Below are 19,123 nucleotides of genomic sequence, written 5' to 3' on the forward strand. Positions count from 1 at the left end.
ATCACCATTTCCCCCATCTTTCCTTCTTGGTTGACACCGCGGATCACAGAGCTGGGCCAGGCCACTGTGACAACCCAAACCGCCATCACCGGCCGGTGACGAGTAATTTCCCAAGACCCTGCGGGCGCGTTCTATCTATCTATCTATCTATCTATTTATCTATCCCTCTATCTATCTATCTGTCTATCTATCCCTCTATCTATCTATCTGTCTATCTATCTATCCCTCTATCTATCCCTCTATCTATCTATCTATCCCTCTATCTATCTATCCCTCTATCTATCTATCCCTCTATCTATCTATCTATCTATCTATCTATCCCTCTATCCTTCTATCTATCTATCTATCCCTCTATCTATCTATCTATCCCTCTATCTATCTATCTATCCCTCTATCTATTTATCCCTCTATCTATCCCTCTATCTATCCATCCATCTATCTATCTATCCCTCTATCTATCCCTCTATCTATCCCTCTATCTATCCCTCTATCTATCTATCTATCTATCCCTCTATCTATCTATCTATCCCTCTATCTATCCCTCTATCCCTCTATCTATCTATCTATCTATCTATCCCTCTATCTATCTATATATCTATCTATCCCTCTATCTATTTATTTATCTATCTATCTATCTATTTATTTATCTATCTCATATAAATCGTTTTATTTTTACTAGTTCTAAGTTTTTCTTCTTTATATTAAGGGTGAAGAAACTCTGAGAACTGAAGATATTCTGTCCGTGGTAGAGAGGGAAGGAGACTCTATAGCGGTGGTATTATTCAGCGGAGTACAATATTACACCGGACAATTCTTTGACCTCCGGAGAATAACAGAAGCGGGGCACAGAATGGTGAGTGCTGCCGGTCCATTTGTTGGGGGGTCGGGGGCCGCCCTCCTGTGACATGCTGTATAACGGGCACTCATGGCTTCCACAGACTTTCTTTGCGGTAGAGAGGTCGATCCCTGCGGTGCTGACAGCGGCTTTTCTCAGCTCATCAGCCTGCACGAGACGGAGTTGCTGCACAGTTCTGGCTCTTTTTTCTGATGATTGGCCCTCAGTGACTCGACCTTCCTGCCCTGGAGCCAAAGATAACCACAGATTAGTGACCTGGATGGGAAAAAGAAACGCTTTTATTCTGAGGAGCGGTGATTGCGCACTGATTTATGTGCAGGCGTAGCAGAGCTGAGTTTGTCACTGATCTGTTAGGAATCTATGGCTTATAGGGATATTAAAGGGATTCTCCCATTAAAGGGGTATTCCCATCTCCAAGATCCTATCGCAATATGAAGTTTATAATATTAGCAAATACTTCCAATTAGAAATTTGCTTGTTAGGTGGGAAAGAAGTTCTTGTCTCTTCTTTGGAGCGGCTTCAGATGTAAAGTGCTTTAAAATAGGGAAAGTCCTATTGAAAAAAACTTACAAAAACTTCCCAAAAAGTGAATGTTTTCTGAAGAGAATTACACTAGAAAACCTGTTAGTTTTGACAGCCTAAAGGGCCCGTTACACGCTACGATATGTCGTCGGGGTCACGTCGATAGTGACGCACATCCGGCATCGTTTGACATATCGTAGCGTGTGACAGCTACGAGCGACTGTTAACGAGCAAAAATACTCACCTTATCGTTGCTTGATGACACGTCGTTCATTTTCAAAAAATTGATCAATTTCCAGGACGCAGGTTGTTCGTCGTTCCTGAGGCAGCACACATCGCTCCGTGTGACACCCCGGGAACGGCGAACACAGCTTACCTGCGTCCTCCGGCTATGCGGAAGGAAGGAGGTGGGCGGGATGTTACATCCCGCTCATCTCCGCCCCTCCGCTTTGATTGGCCGGCCACTGTGTGACGTCGTGGTGACGCCAAACATCCATCCCCCTTCAGGAAGTGGATGTTCACCGCCCACAGCGAAGTCATTCGGGAGGTAAATACATGTGACGGGGGTTATTGACTTTGTGTGACACGGGCAACAAATTGCCCGTGTCGCACAAACAATGGGGGCGGGTGCGATTGCACGACTTATCGTAGCGTGTAAAACGGCCTTTAAAAAACCCTCAGTGTTCACATTCCCTAAAGGTATGTGGAGATGGCATAATATTCACACTAATTCAGCTCCGAAGAACCCTTGAAAACGAGCCCAGAAAATACTAAAAAAATGAACATATGTGTTTTTATTACTGATGAGTGAGCACTACCATGCTCGGTTGCTCAGTACTGGTAACTAGTGATGAGCGGGCACTACCATGCTCGGGTGCTCAGTACTGGTAACTAGTGATGAGCGGGCACTACCATGCTCGGGTGCTCGGTACTGGTAACTAGTGATGAGCGGGCACTACCATGCTCGGGTGCTCGGTACTGGTAACTAGTGATGAGCGGGCACTACCATGTTCGGGTGCTCAGTACTGGTAACTAGTGATGAGCGGGCACTACCATGCTCGGGTGCTCAGTACTGGTAACTAGTGATGAGCGGGCACTACCATGCTCGGGTGCTCAGTACTGGTAACTAGTGATGAGCGGGCACTACCATGCTCGGGTGCTCTGTACTTGTAACTAGTGATGAGCGAGCACTACCATGCTCGGGTGCTCAGTACTGGTAACTAGTGATGAGCGGGCACTACCATGCTCGGGTGCTCAGTACTGGTAACTAGTGATGAGCGGGCACTACCATGCTCGGGTGGTCAGTACTGGTAACTAGTGATGAGCGGGCACTGCCATGCTCGGGTGCTCAGTACTGGTAACTAGTGATGAGTGAGCACTACCATGCTCGGGTGCTCAGTACTGGTAACTAGTGATGAGCGGGCACTACCATGTTCAGGTGCTCAGTACTGGTAACTAGTGATGACCGAGCACTACCATGCTCGGGTGCTCGGTACTGGTAACTAGTGATGAGCGGGCACTACCATGCTTGGGTGCTCAGTACTCATAACTAGTGATGACCGAGCACTACCATGCTCGGGTGCTCGGTACTGGTAACTAGTGATGAGCGGGTACTACCATGCTCGGGTGCTCGGTACTCGTAACCAGGGCCGTATTTGCCACTAGGCTGAGGCTGGGGGGGAGGCTGGGGGGAGAGAGAGGCTGAGGCTGGGGGGAGAGAGAGGCTGAGGCTGGGGAGGAGGCTGGGGGGAGTAAGGCTGGGGGGGAGGCTGGGGGGAGAGAAAGGCTGGGGGGAGAGAGAGGCTGGGGCTGGGGGGAGAGAGGCTGAGGCTGGGGGGAGGCTGGGGGGAGAGAGAGGCTGAGGCTGGGGGGAGGCTGGGGGGAGAGAGAGGCTGAGGCTGGGGGGGAGGCTGGGGGGGAGAGAGAGGCTGAGGCTGGGGGGGATGCTGGGGGGGAGAGAGAGGCTGAGGCTGTGGGGGAGGCTGGGGGGAGAGAGAGGCTGATGCTGGGGGAGGCTGGGGGAGAGAGAGGCTGATGCTGGGGGAGGCTAGGGGAGAGAGAGGCTGATGCTGGGGGAGGCTAGGGGAGAGAGAGGCTGATGCTGGGGGAGGCTAGGGGAGAGAGAGGCTGATGCTGGGGGAGGCTGGGGGAGAGAGAGGCTGATGCTGGGGGAGAGAGAGGCTGATGCTGGGGGAGGCTGGGGGGGAGAGAGGCTGATGCTGGGGGAGAGAGAGGGGGAGGCTGGGGGAGGCTGGGGGGGAGAGAGGCTGATGCTGGGGGAGGCTGGGGGAGAGAGAGGGGGAGGCTGGGGGAGAGAGAGGCTAATGCTGGGGGAGGCTGGGGGAGAGAGAGGCTGATGCTGGGGGAGGATGGGGGAGGGAGAGGCTGATGCTGGAGGAGGCTGGGGGAGAGAGAGGCTGAGGCTGGGGGGAGAGAGAGGCTGAGGCTGGGGGGGAGGCTGGGGGGAGAGGGAGGCTGGGGGGGAGGCTGGGGGGAGAGAAAGGCTGATGCTGGGGGGGAGGCTGGGGGGAGAGAGAGGCTGAGGCCGGGGGGAGAGAGGCTGAGGCTGGGGGGGGAGGCTGGGGGGAGAGAGAGGCTGAGGCTGGGGGGGAGGCTGGGGGAGAGAGAGGCTGATGCTGGAGGAGGCTGGGGGAGAGAGAGGCTGAGGCTGGGGGGAGAGAGAGGCTGAGGCTGGGGGGGAGGCTGGGGGGAGAGTGAGGCTGGGGGGGAGGCTGGGGGGAGAGAAAGGCTGAGGCTGGGGGGGAGGCTGGGGGGAGAGAGAGGCTGAGGCTGGGGGGAGAGAGGCTGAGGCTGGGGGGAGAGAGAGGCTGAGGCTGGGGGGGAGGCTGGGGGGAGAGAGAGGCTGAGGCTGGGGGGGAGGCTGGGGGGAGAGAGAGGCTGAAGCTGGGGGGGAGGCTGGGGGGAGAGAGAGGCTGAGGCTGGGGGGGAGAGAGAGGCTGAGGCTGGGGGGGAGTCTGGGGGGAGAGAGAGGCTGATGCTGGGGGAGGCTGGGGGAGAGAGAGGCTGATGCTGGGGGAGGCTAGGGGAGAGAGAGGCTGATGCTGGGGGAGGCTGGGGGAGAGAGAGGCTGATGTTGGGGGAGTCTGGGGGGAGAGAGAGGCTGATGCTGGGGGAGGCTGGGGGAGAGAGAGGCTGATGCTGGGGAAGAGAGAGGCTGATGCTGGGGGAGGCTGGGGGAGAGAGAGGCTGATGCTGGAGGAGGCTGGGGGAGAGAGAGGCGGATGCTGGGGGAGGCTGGGGGAGAGAGGGGCTGATGCTGGGGGAGGCTGGGGAGAGAGAGGCTGATGCTGGGGGAGGCTGGGGAGAGAGAGGCTGATGCTGGGAGAGGCTGGGGAGAGAGAGGCTGAGGCTGGGGGAGGCTGGGGGGAGAGAGGCTGAGGCTGGGGGAGGCTGGGGGGAGAGAGGCTGAGGCTGGGGGAGGCTGGGGGGAGAGAGGCTGAGGCTGGGGGAGGCTGGGGGGAGAGAGGCTGAGGCTGGGGGAGGCTGGGGGGAGAGAGGCTGAGGCTGGGGGAGGCTGGGGGAGAGAGAGGCTGAGGCTGGGGGAGAGAGAGGCTGATGCTGGGGGAGAGAGAGGCTGATGCTGGGGGAGAGAGAGGCTGATGCTGGGGGAGAGAGGCTCATGCTGGGGGAGGCTGGGGGAGAGAGAGGCTGATGCTGGGGGAGACTGGGGGAGAGAGTGGCTGATGCTGGGGGAGAGAGAGGCTGATGCTGGGGGAGGCTGGGGTGAGAGAGGCTGATGCTGGGGGAGAGGCTGCTGCTGAAGGCGGGGGAGAGAGGCTGCTGCTGGGGGAATGGGAGAGAGGGGCCAATGCTAGCGACAGAGGACAAGGGTTGAGGGATAGTGCAATGACAAAATCGATGGGGGGAGTGCAAGGACTCAGAATAAGAGGGGGGCAGCATTGGGAGCTCATTATGGAGAAGGGGCAGCATGTGTGGGCTCAGTATGGAGTGGAGCAATGTAGGGTAGTCAATATCAAGAGTGGGGTAGTGTGTGTGTGTGGGGGGGTCTCAGCATAAGCGCTAGTGTGGTGGTCTTAGTATGATGAATGGGGCAGCATGGAGGTGTCATTATGGAAAAGAGTAAAGCAGCATTAGGAGCTCATGGAGAGGGGCAGCATGCATGGGACACTGTGAGGAGGGGGCAGCATGCATGGGACATTGTGAGGAGGGGGCAGCATGCATGGGACATTGTGAGGAGGGGCAGCATGCATGTGACACTGTGAGGAGGGGGCAGCATGCATGGGACATTGTGAGGAGGGGGCAGCAAGCATGGGACCCTGTGAGGAGGGGCAGCATGCATGGGACCCTGTGAGGAGGGAGCAGCATGCATGGGACCCTGTGAGGAGGGAGCAGCATGCATGGGATCCTGTGAGGAGGGAGCAGCATGCATGGGACCCTGTGAGGAGGGGGCAGCATGCATGGGACCCTGTGAGGAGGGGGCAGCATGCATGGGACATTGTGAGGAGGGGGCAGCATGCATGGGACATTGTGAGGAGGGGCAGCATGCATGTGACACTGTGAGGAGGGGGCAGCATGCATGGGACCCTGTGAGGAGGGGCAGCATGCATGGGACCCTGTGAGGAGGGAGCAGCATGCATGGGACCCTGTGAGGAGGGGGCAGCATGCATGGGACCCTGTGAGGAGGGGGCAGCATGCATGGGACACTGTGAGGAGGGGGCAGCATGCATGGGACACTGTGAGGAGGGGGCAGCATGCATGGGACACTGTGAGGATAGAGCAGCATGCATGGGACACTGTGAGGATGGAGCAGCATGCATGGGACACTGTGAGGATGGAGCAGCATGCATGGGACACTGTGAGGATGGAGCAGCATGCATGGGACACTGTGAGGATGGAGCAGCATGCATGGGACACTGTGAGGAGGGGGCAGCATGCATGGGACACTGTGAGGAGGGGACAGCATGCATGGGACACTGTGAGGAGGGGACAGCATGCATGGGACACTGTGAGGAGGGGGCAGCATGCATGGGACACTGTGAGGAGGGGGGCAGCATGCATGGGACCCTGTGAGGAGGGAGCAGCATGCATGGGACCCTGTGAGGAGGGAGCAGCATGCATGGGACATTGTGAGGAGGGATCAGCATGCATGGGACACTGTGAGGATGGAGCAGCATGCATGGGACACTGTGAGGATGGAGCAAAATGCATGGGACACTGTGAGGATGGAGCACATGCATGGGACATTGTGAGGAGGGAGCAGCATGCATGGGACACTGTGAGGAGGGGGAGCATGCATGGGACATTGTGAGGAGGGATCAGCATGTATGGGACACTGTGAGGATGGAGCAGCATGCATGGGACACTGTGAGGATGGAGCAGCATGCATGGGACACTGTGAGGATGGAGCAGCATGCATGGGACACTGTGAGGATGGAGCAGCATGCATGGGACACTGTGAGGATGGAGCAGCATGCATGGGACACTGTGAGGATGGAGCAGCATGCATGGGACACTGTGAGGATGGAGCAGCATGCATGGGACACTGTGAGGATGGAGCAGCATGCATGGGACATTGTGAGGAGGGGGCAGCACGCATGGGACACTGTGAGGATGGAGCAGCATGCATGGGACACTGTGAGGAGGGAGCAGCATGCAGGGGACCCTGTGAGGAGGGAGCAGCATGCATGGGACATTGTGAGGAGGGATCAGCATGCATGGGACACTGTGAGGATGGAGCAGCATGCATGGGACACTGTGAGGATGGAGCAACATGCATGGGACACTGTTAGGATGGAGCACATGCATGGGACATTGTGAGGAGGGAGCAGCATGCATGGGACACTGTGAGGAGGGGGCAGCATGCATGGGACATTGTGAGGAGGGATCAGCATGTATGGGACACTGTGAGGATGGAGCAGCATGCATGGGACACTGTGAGGATGGAGCAGCATGCATGGGACACTGTGAGGATGGAGCAGCATGCATGGGACACTGTGAGGATGGAGCAGCATGCATGGGACACTGTGAGGATGGAGCAGCATGCATGGGACACTGTGAGGATGGAGCAGCATGCATGGGACATTGTGAGGAGGCATCAGCATGCATGGGACACTGTGAGGAGGGGGCAGCATGCATGGGACATTGTGAGGAGGGAGCAGCATGCATGGGACCCTGTGAGGAGGGGGCAGCATGCATGGGACCCTGTGAGGAGGGGGCAGCATGCATGGGACACTGTGAGGAGGGGGCAGCATGCATGGGACATTGTGAGGATGGAGCAGCATGCATGGGACACTGTGAGGATGGAGCAGCATGCATGGGACATTGTGAGGAGGGAGCAGCATGCATGGGACACTGTGAGGAGGGGGCAGCATGCATGGGACCCTGTGAGGAGGGGGAAGCATGCATGGGACACTGTGAGGAGGGGGCAGCATGCATGGGACATTGTGAGGAGGGGCAGCATGCATGGGACACTGTGAGGAGGGGGCAGCATGCATGGGACACTGTGAGGATGGAGCAGCATGCATGGGACCCTGTGAGGATGGAGCAGCACGCATGGGACACTGTGAGGAGGGGGCAGCACGCATGGGACACTGAGGAGGGGGCAGCATGCATGGGACACTGTGAGGAGGGAGCAGCATGCATGGGACACTGTGAGGATGGAGCAGCATGCATGGGACATTGTGAGGATGGAGCAGCATGCATGGGACACTGTGAGGATGGAGCAGCATGCATGGGACATTGTGAGGAGGGAGCAGCATGCATGGGACCCTGTGAGGAGGGGGCAGCATGCATGGGACCCTGTGAGGAGGGGGCAGCATGCATGGGACACTGTGAGGAGGGGGCAGCATGCATGGGACATTGTGAGGATGGAGCAGCATGCATGGGACACTGTGAGGATGGAGCAGCATGCATGGGACACTGTGAGGATGGAGCAGCATGCATGGGACATTGTGAGGAGGGAGCAGCATGCATGGGACCCTGTGAGGAGGGGGCAGCATGCATGGGACCCTGTGAGGAGGGGGAAGCATGCATGGGACACTGTGAGGAGGGGGCAGCATGCATGGGACATTGTGAGGAGGGGCAGCATGCATGGGACACTGTGAGGAGGGGGCAGCATGCATGGGACACTGTGAGGATGGAGCAGCATGCATGGGACCCTGTGAGGATGGAGCAGCACGCATGGGACACTGTGAGGAGGGGGCAGCACGCATGGGACACTGAGGAGGGGGCAGCATGCATGGGACACTGTGAGGAGGGAGCAGCATGCATGGGACATTGTGAGGATGGAGCAGCATGCATGGGACACTGTGAGGATGGAGCAGCATGCATGGGACATTGTGAGGAGGGAGCAGTATGCATGGGACCCTGTGAGGAGGGGGCAGCATGCATGGGACCCTGTGAGGAGGGGGCAGCATGCATGGGACACTGTGAGGAGGGGGCAGCATGCATGGGACATTGTGAGGATGGAGCAGCATGCATGGGACACTGTGAGGATGGAGCAGCATGCATGGGACACTGTGAGGATGGAGCAGCATGCATGGGACATTGTGAGGAGGGAGCAGCATGCATGGGACATTGTGAGGAGGGAGCAGCATGCATGGGACACTGTGAGGAGGGGGCAGCATGCATGGGACCCTGTGAGGAGGGGGAAGCATGCATGGGACACTGTGAGGAGGGGCAGCATGCATGGGACATTGTGAGGAGGGGCAGCATGCATGGGACACTGTGAGGAGGGGGCAGCATGCATGGGACACTGTGAGGAGGGGGCAGCATGCATGGGACCCTGTGAGGATGGAGCAGCACACATGGGACACTGTGAGGAGGGGGCAGCATGCATGGGACACTGAGGAGGGGGCAGCATGCATGGGACATTGTGAGGAGGGGCAGCATGCATGGGACATTGTGAGGAGGGGCAGCATGCATGTGACACTGTGAGGAGGGGGCAGCATGCATGGGACCCTGTGAGGAGGGGCAGCATGCATGGGACCCTGTGAGGAGGGAGCAGCATGCATGGGACCCTGTGAGGAGGGGGCAGCATGCATGGGACCCTGTGAGGAGGGGGCAGCATGCATGGGACACTGTGAGGAGGGGGCAGCATGCATGGGACACTGTGAGGAGGGGGCAGCATGCATGGGACACTGTGAGGATGGAGCAGCATGCATGGGACACTGTGAGGATGGAGCAGCATGCATGGGACACTGTGAGGATGGAGCAGCATGCATGGGACACTGTGAGGATGGAGCAGCATGCATGGGACACTGTGAGGATGGAGCAGCATGCATGGGACACTGTGAGGAGGGGGCAGCATGCATGGGACACTGTGAGGAGGGGACAGCATGCATGGGACACTGTGAGGAGGGGACAGCATGCATGGGACACTGTGAGGAGGGGGCAGCATGCATGGGACACTGTGAGGAGGGGGGCAGCATGCATGGGACCCTGTGAGGAGGGAGCAGCATGCATGGGACCCTGTGAGGAGGGAGCAGCATGCATGGGACATTGTGAGGAGGGATCAGCATGCATGGGACACTGTGAGGATGGAGCAGCATGCATGGGACACTGTGAGGATGGAGCAAAATGCATGGGACACTGTGAGGATGGAGCACATGCATGGGACATTGTGAGGAGGGAGCAGCATGCATGGGACACTGTGAGGAGGGGGCAGCATGCATGGGACATTGTGAGGAGGGATCAGCATGTATGGGACACTGTGAGGATGGAGCAGCATGCATGGGACACTGTGAGGATGGAGCAGCATGCATGGGACACTGTGAGGATGGAGCAGCATGCATGGGACACTGTGAGGATGGAGCAGCATGCATGGGACACTGTGAGGATGGAGCAGCATGCATGGGACACTGTGAGGATGGAGCAGCATGCATGGGACACTGTGAGGATGGAGCAGCATGCATGGGACACTGTGAGGATGGAGCAGCATGCATGGGACATTGTGAGGAGGGGGCAGCACGCATGGGACACTGTGAGGATGGAGCAGCATGCATGGGACACTGTGAGGAGGGAGCAGCATGCAGGGGACCCTGTGAGGAGGGAGCAGCATGCATGGGACATTGTGAGGAGGGATCAGCATGCATGGGACACTGTGAGGATGGAGCAGCATGCATGGGACACTGTGAGGATGGAGCAACATGCATGGGACACTGTTAGGATGGAGCACATGCATGGGACATTGTGAGGAGGGAGCAGCATGCATGGGACACTGTGAGGAGGGGGCAGCATGCATGGGACATTGTGAGGAGGGATCAGCATGTATGGGACACTGTGAGGATGGAGCAGCATGCATGGGACACTGTGAGGATGGAGCAGCATGCATGGGACACTGTGAGGATGGAGCAGCATGCATGGGACACTGTGAGGATGGAGCAGCATGCATGGGACACTGTGAGGATGGAGCAGCATGCATGGGACATTGTGAGGAGGCATCAGCATGCATGGGACACTGTGAGGAGGGGGCAGCATGCATGGGACATTGTGAGGAGGGAGCAGCATGCATGGGACCCTGTGAGGAGGGGGCAGCATGCATGGGACCCTGTGAGGAGGGGGCAGCATGCATGGGACACTGTGAGGAGGGGGCAGCATGCATGGGACATTGTGAGGATGGAGCAGCATGCATGGGACACTGTGAGGATGGAGCAGCATGCATGGGACATTGTGAGGAGGGAGCAGCATGCATGGGACACTGTGAGGAGGGGGCAGCATGCATGGGACCCTGTGAGGAGGGGGAAGCATGCATGGGACACTGTGAGGAGGGGGCAGCATGCATGGGACATTGTGAGGAGGGGCAGCATGCATGGGACACTGTGAGGAGGGGGCAGCATGCATGGGACACTGTGAGGATGGAGCAGCATGCATGGGACCCTGTGAGGATGGAGCAGCACGCATGGGACACTGTGAGGAGGGGGCAGCACGCATGGGACACTGAGGAGGGGGCAGCATGCATGGGACACTGTGAGGAGGGAGCAGCATGCATGGGACACTGTGAGGATGGAGCAGCATGCATGGGACATTGTGAGGATGGAGCAGCATGCATGGGACACTGTGAGGATGGAGCAGCATGCATGGGACATTGTGAGGAGGGAGCAGCATGCATGGGACCCTGTGAGGAGGGGGCAGCATGCATGGGACCCTGTGAGGAGGGGGCAGCATGCATGGGACACTGTGAGGAGGGGGCAGCATGCATGGGACATTGTGAGGATGGAGCAGCATGCATGGGACACTGTGAGGATGGAGCAGCATGCATGGGACACTGTGAGGATGGAGCAGCATGCATGGGACATTGTGAGGAGGGAGCAGCATGCATGGGACCCTGTGAGGAGGGGGCAGCATGCATGGGACCCTGTGAGGAGGGGGAAGCATGCATGGGACACTGTGAGGAGGGGGCAGCATGCATGGGACATTGTGAGGAGGGGCAGCATGCATGGGACACTGTGAGGAGGGGGCAGCATGCATGGGACACTGTGAGGATGGAGCAGCATGCATGGGACCCTGTGAGGATGGAGCAGCACGCATGGGACACTGTGAGGAGGGGGCAGCATGCATGGGACACTGAGGAGGGGGCAGCATGCATGGGACACTGTGAGGAGGGAGCAGCATGCATGGGACATTGTGAGGATGGAGCAGCATGCATGGGACACTGTGAGGATGGAGCAGCATGCATGGGACATTGTGAGGAGGGAGCAGTATGCATGGGACCCTGTGAGGAGGGGGCAGCATGCATGGGACCCTGTGAGGAGGGGGCAGCATGCATGGGACACTGTGAGGAGGGGGCAGCATGCATGGGACATTGTGAGGATGGAGCAGCATGCATGGGACACTGTGAGGATGGAGCAGCATGCATGGGACACTGTGAGGATGGAGCAGCATGCATGGGACATTGTGAGGAGGGAGCAGCATGCATGGGACATTGTGAGGAGGGAGCAGCATGCATGGGACACTGTGAGGAGGGGGCAGCATGCATGGGACCCTGTGAGGAGGGGGAAGCATGCATGGGACACTGTGAGGAGGGGCAGCATGCATGGGACATTGTGAGGAGGGGCAGCATGCATGGGACACTGTGAGGAGGGGGCAGCATGCATGGGACACTGTGAGGAGGGGGCAGCATGCATGGGACCCTGTGAGGATGGAGCAGCACACATGGGACACTGTGAGGAGGGGGCAGCACGCATGGGACACTGAGGAGGGGGCAGCATGCATGGGACACTGTGAGGAGGGAGCAGCATGCATGGGACACTGTGAGGATGAAGCAGCATGCATGGGACATTGTGAGGATGGAGCAGCATGCATGGGACACTGTGAGGATGGAGCAGCATGCATGGGACATTGTGAGGAGGGAGCAGCATGCATGGGACCCTGTGAGGAGGGGGCAGCATGCATGGGACCCTGTGAGGAGGGGGCAGCATGCATGGGACACTGTGAGGAGGGGGCAGCATGCATGGGACATTGTGAGGATGGAGCAGCATGCATGGGACACTGTGAGGATGGAGCAGCATGCATGGGACATTGTGAGGAGGGAGCAGCATGCATGGGACCCTGTGAGGAGGGGGCAGCATGCATGGGACCCTGTGAGGAGGGGGCAGCATGCATGGGACACTGTGAGGAGGGGGCAGCATGCATGGGACACTGTGAGGAGGGGGCAGCATGCATGGGACCCTGTGAGGAGGGGGCAGCATGCATGGGACACTGTGAGGAGGGGGCAGCATACATGGGACATTGTGAGGAGGGGGCAGCATGCATGGGACATTGTGAGGAGGGGCCAGCATGCATGGGACCCTGTGAGGAGGGGGCAGCATGCATGGGACCCTGTGAGGAGGGGGCAGCATGCATGGGACACTGTGAGGAGGGGGCAGCATGATGTGAGGTCAATGTGCAGATCATATTTCATAATTGAGGAAGGTGTGGTGGGTATAATTTATAAGGGAGGGCAGTGTGGTGTTTATTAGGGGCAGTGTGACAGTCACAGTATATAAGTGGGGACGGTGTGGTGGGAATATTTTATACTCATGCTATGTTTTGATGTGCCTGTGGTGATCCCCATTGGGGGGGGGGGTTAGTTCCCTTCATTTCTCATTTATACTTTTTAAAGTGTTTTACAGAGTAGATCTGCCTTAAACAGATGTCGAGTGCGAAAACTCAGTTTTACGTTGTCACTAAGGGGCGCGACCACTTAAAGTGCCTAGGGCAGCACGAAGGCAAAATACAGCCCTGCTCGTAACTAGTGATGAGCGGGCACTACCATGCTCGGGTGCTCAGTACTCGTAACTAGTGATGTGCGAGCACTACCATGCTCGGGTGCTCAGTACTCGTAACTAGTGATGAGCGGGCACTACCATGCTCAGGTGCTCAGTACTTGTAACTAGTGATGAGCGAGCACTACCATGCTCAGGTGCTCAGTACTTGTAACTAGTGATGAGCGGGCACTTCCATGCTCGGGTACTCTATACTCGTAACTAGTGATGAGCGGGCACTACCATGCTCGGGTGCTCAGTACTTGTAACTAGTGATGAGCGAGCACTACCATGCTCGGGTGCTCAGTACTAGTAAGTAGTGATGAGTGAGCACTGCCATGCTCGGGTGCTCGGTACTGGTAACTATTGATGAGCGAGCACTACCATGCTCGGGGGCTCGGTACTGGTAACTAGTGATGAGTGAGCACTACCATGCTCGGGTGCTCAGTACTCGTAACTAGTGATGAGCGGGCACTACCATGCTCGGGTGCTCAGTACTCGTAACTAGTGATGAGCGAGCACTACCATGCTCGGGTGCTCAGTACTCGTAACTAGTTATGAGTGAGCACTACCATGCTCGGGTGCTCAGTACTCGTAACTAGTGATGAGCGAGCACTACCATGCTCAGGTGCTCAGTACTTGTAACTACTGATGAGCGGGCACTACCATGCTCGGGTGCTCAGTACTTGTAACTAGTGATGAGTGGGCACTACCATGCTCGGGAGTTCAGTACTCGTAACTAGTGATGAGTGGGCACTACCATGCTCGGGTGCTCAGTACTAGTAACTAGTGATGAGCGGGCACTACCATGCTCGGGTGCTCAGTACTTGTAACTAGTGATGAGCAAGTACTACCATGCTCAGGTGCTCAGTACTTGTAACTAGTGATGAGTGGGCACTACCATGCTCGGGAGCTCAGTACTCGTAACTAGTGATGAGCGGGCACTACCATGCTCGGGTGCTCAGTACTTGTAACTAGTGATGAGTGGGCACTACCATGCTCGGTACTCGTAACTAGTGATGAGTGAGCACTACCATGCTCAGGTGCTCAGTACTTGTAGCTAGTGATGTGCGAGCACTACCATGCTCAGGTGCTCAGTACTGGTAACTAGTGATGAGCGATCACTACCTTGCTCAGGTGCTCAATACTCGTAACTAGTGATGAGCGGGCACTACCATGCTCGGGTGCTCAGTACTCGTAACTAGTGATGAGCGGGCACTACCATGCTCGGGTGCTCAGTACTCGTAACTAGTGATGAGGGAGCACTACCATGCTCAGGTGCTCAGTACTCGTAACTAGTGATGAGCGGGCACTACCATGCTCGGGTGCTCAGTACTCGTAACTAGTGATGAGCGGGCACTACCATGCTCGGGTGCTCAGTACTCGTAACTAGTGATGAGTGGGCACTACCATGCTCGGGTGCTCAGTACTCGTAACTAGTGATGAGTGAGCACTACCATGCTCAGGTGCTCAGTACTTGTAGCTAGTGATGTGCGAGCACTACCATGCTCAGGTGCTCAATACTCGTAACTAGTGATGAGCGGGCACTACCATGCTCGGGTGCTCAGTACTCGTAACTAGTGATGAGCGGGCACTACCATGCTCGGGTGCTCAGTACTCGTAACTAGTGATGAGGGAGCACTACCATGCTCAGGTGCTCAGCACTCGTAACTAGTGATGAGCGGGCACTACCATGCTCGGGTGCTCAGTACTCGTAACTAGTGATGAGCGGGCACTACCATGCTCGGGTGCTCAGTACTCGTAACTAGTTATGTGCGAGCACTACCATGCTCAGGTGCTCTGTACTCGTAACTAGTGATGAGCGGGCACTACCATGCTCGAGTGCTCAGTACTCATAAATAGTGATGGGTGGGCATTACCATGCTCGGGTGCTCAGTACTCGTAACTAGTGAGGAGGGGGCAGCATGCATGGGACACTGTGAGGAGGGGGCAGCATGCATGGGACACTGTGAGGATGGAGCAGCATGCATGGGACACTGTGAGGAGGGGGCAGCATGCATGGGACATTGTGAGGAGGGAGCAGCATGCATGGGACCCTGTGAGGAGGGGGCAGCATGCATGGGACCCTGTGAGGAGGGGTAAGCATGCATGGGACACTGTGAGGAGGGGGCAGCATGCATGGGACATTGTGAGGAGGGGCAGCATGCATGGGACACTGTGAGGAGGGGGCAGCATGCATGGGACACTGTGAGGATGGAGCAGCATGCATGGGACCCTGTGAGGATGGAGCAGCACGCATGGGACACTGTGAGGAGGGGGCAGCACGCATGGGACACTGAGGAGGGGGCAGCATGCATGGGACACTGTGAGGAGGGAGAAGCATGCATGGGACACTGTGAGCATGGAGCAGCATGCATGGGACATTGTGAGGATGGAGCAGCATGCATGGGACACTGTGAGGATGGAGCAGCATGCATGGGACATTGTGAGGAGGGAGCAGCATGCATGGGACCCTGTGAGGAGGGGGCAGCATGCATGGGACCCTGTGAGGAGGGGGCAGCATGCATGGGACACTGTGAGGAGGGGGCAGCATGCATGGGACATTGTGAGGATGGAGCAGCATGCATGGGACACTGTGAGGATGGAGCAGCATGCATGGGACACTGTGAGAATGGAGCAGCATGCATGGGACATTGTGAGGAGGGAGCAGCATGCATGGGACATTGTGAGGAGGGAGCAGCATGCATGGGACCCTGTGAGGAGGGGGCAGCATGCATGGGACCCTGTGAGGAGGGGGAAGCATGCATGGGACACTGTGAGGATGGAGCAGCATGCATGGGACCCTGTGAGGATGGAGCAGCATGCATGGGACACTGTGAGGAGGGGGAAGCACGCATGGGACACTGAGGAGGGGGCAGCATGCATGGGACACTGTGAGGAGGGAGCAGCATGCATGGGACACTGTGAGGAGGGGGCAGCATGCATGGGACACTGTGAGGAGGGAGCAGCATGCATGGGACACTGTGAGGATGGAGCAGCATGCATGGGACTTTGTGAGGATGGAGCAGCATGCATGGGACACTGTGAGGATGGAGCAGCATGCATGGGACATTGTGAGGAGTGAGCAGCATGCATGGGACCCTGTGAGGAGGGGGCAGCATGCATGGGACCCTGTGAGGAGGGGGCAGCATGCATGGGACACTGTGAGGAGGGGGCAGCATGCATGGGACATTGTGAGGATGGAGCAGCATGCATGGGACACTGTGAGGATGGAGCAGCATGCATGGGACACTGTGAGGATGGAGCAGCATGCATGGGACATTGTGAGGAGGGAGCAGCATGCATGGGACCCTGTGAGGAGGGGGCAGCATGCATGGGACCCTGTGAGGAGGGGGCAGCATGCATGGGACCCTGTGAGGAGGGGGCAGCATGCATGGGACACTGTGAGGAGGGGGCAGCATGATGTGAGGTCAATGTGCAGATCATATTTCATAATTGAGGAAGGTGTGGTGGGTATAATTTATAAGGGAGGGCAGTGTGTAGTTTATTAGGGGCAGTGTGACAGTCACAGTATATAAGTGGGGACGGTGTGGTGGGAATATTTTATACTCATGCTATGTTTTGATGTGCCTGTGGTGATCCCAATTGGGGGGGGGGTTAATTCCCTTCATTTCTCATTTATACTTTTTAAAGTGTTTTACAGAGTAGATCTGCCTTAAACAGATGTCGAGTGCGAAAACTCAGTTTTACGTTGTCACTAAGGGGCGCGACCACTTAAAGTGCCTAGGGCAGCACGAAGGCAAAATTCAGCCCTGCTCGTAACTAGTGATGAGCGGGCACTACCATGCTCGGGTGCTCAGTACTTGTAACTAGTGATGAGCGGGCACTACCATGCTCGGGTGCTCAGTACTCGTAACTAGTGATGAGCGGGCACTACCATGCTCAGGTGCTCAGTACTTGTAACTACTGATGAGCGGGCACTACCATGCTCGGGTGCTCAGTACTTGTAACTAGTGATGAGTGGGCACTACCATGCTCGGGAGTTCAGTACTCGTAACTAGTGATGAGTGGGCACTACCATGCTTGGGTGCTCTGTACTCGTAACTAGTGATGTGCGAGCACTACTATGCTCGGGTGCTCAGTACTCGTAACTAGTGATGAGCGGGCACTACCATGCTCAGGTGCTCAGTACTTGTAACTAGTGATGAGCGAGCACTACCATGCTCGGGTGCTCAGTACTAGTAAGTAGTGATGAGTGAGCACTGCCATGCTCGGGTGCTCAGTACTAGTAACTAGTGATGAGTGAGCACTGCCATGCTCGGGTGCTCGGTACTGGTAACTATTGATGAGCGAGCACTACCATGCTCGGGTGCTCAGTACTAGTAACTAGTGATGAGCGGGCACTACCATGCTCGGGGGCTCGGTACTGGTAACTAGTGATGAGTGAGCACTACCATGCTCGGGTGCTCAGTACTCGTAACTAGTGATGAGCGGGCACTACCATGCTCGGGTGCTCAGTACTCGTAACTAGTGATGAGCGAGCACTACCATGCTCGGGTGCTCAGTACTTGTAACTAGTGATGAGCGAGCACTACCATGCTCAGGTGCTCAGTACTTGTAACTACTGATGAGCGGGCACTACCATGCTCGGGTGCTCAGTACTTGTAACTAGTGATGAGTGGGCACTACCATGCTCGGGAGTTCAGTACTCGTAACTAGTGATGAGTGGGCACTACCATGCTCGGGTGCTCAGTACTAGTAACTAGTGATGAGCGGGCACTACCATGCTCGGGGGCTCGGTACTGGTAACTAGTGTTGAGTGAGCACTACCATGCTCGGGTGCTCAGTACTCGTAACTAGTGATGAGCGGGCACTACCATGCTCGGGTGCTCAGTACTTGTAACTAGTGATGAGCGAGTACTACCATGCTCAGGTGCTCAGTACTTGTAACTAGTGATGAGTGGGCACTACCATGCTCGGGAGCTCAGTACTCGTAACTAGTGATGAGCAGGCACTACCATGCTCGGGTGCTCAGTACTTGTAACTAGTGATGAGTGGGCACTACCATGCTCGGGTGCTCGGTACTCGTAACTAGTGATGAGTGAGCACTACCATGCTCAGGTGCTCAGTACTTGTAGCTAGTGATGTGCGAGCACTACCATGCTCAGGTGCTCAGTACTGGTAACTAGTGATGAGCGATCACTACCATGCTCAGGTGCTCAATACTCGTAACTAGTGATGAGCGGGCACTACCATGCTCGGGTGCTCAGTACTCGTAACTAGTGATGAGCGGGCACTACCATGCTCGGGTGCTCAGTACTCGTAACTAGTGATGAGGGAGCACTACCATGCTCAGGTGCTCAGTACTCGTAACTAGTGATGAGCGGGCACTACCATGCTCGGGTGCTCAGTACTCGTAACTAGTGATGAGCGGGCACTACCATGCTCGGGTGCTCAGTACTCGTAACTAGTGATGAGTGGGCACTACCATGCTCGGGTGCTCAGTACTCGTAACTAGTGATGAGTGAGCACTACCATGCTCAGGTGCTCAGTACTTGTA

General features: G+C 56.8%; 1 protein-coding gene across 3 annotated transcripts in view; it reads left to right on the forward strand.

Annotated features, from left to right (window-relative positions):
- The window catches only part of KYNU (kynureninase), a 271,837-nt gene that overhangs the window by 198,676 nt on the left and 54,038 nt on the right, over positions 1 to 19,123 (forward strand). For all 3 annotated transcript variants that reach the window (XM_075317171.1, XM_075317170.1, XM_075317169.1), the window contains exon 8: positions 707 to 853. In XM_075317171.1, coding sequence (XP_075173286.1) covers positions 707 to 853 — 147 coding nt within the window. The remainder of the gene's footprint in view (positions 1 to 706; positions 854 to 19,123) is intronic.

The sequence above is a fragment of the Anomaloglossus baeobatrachus genome, chromosome 7 (assembly GCF_048569485.1).
Source record: "Anomaloglossus baeobatrachus isolate aAnoBae1 chromosome 7, aAnoBae1.hap1, whole genome shotgun sequence".
NCBI lineage: Eukaryota > Metazoa > Chordata > Amphibia > Anura > Aromobatidae > Anomaloglossus > Anomaloglossus baeobatrachus.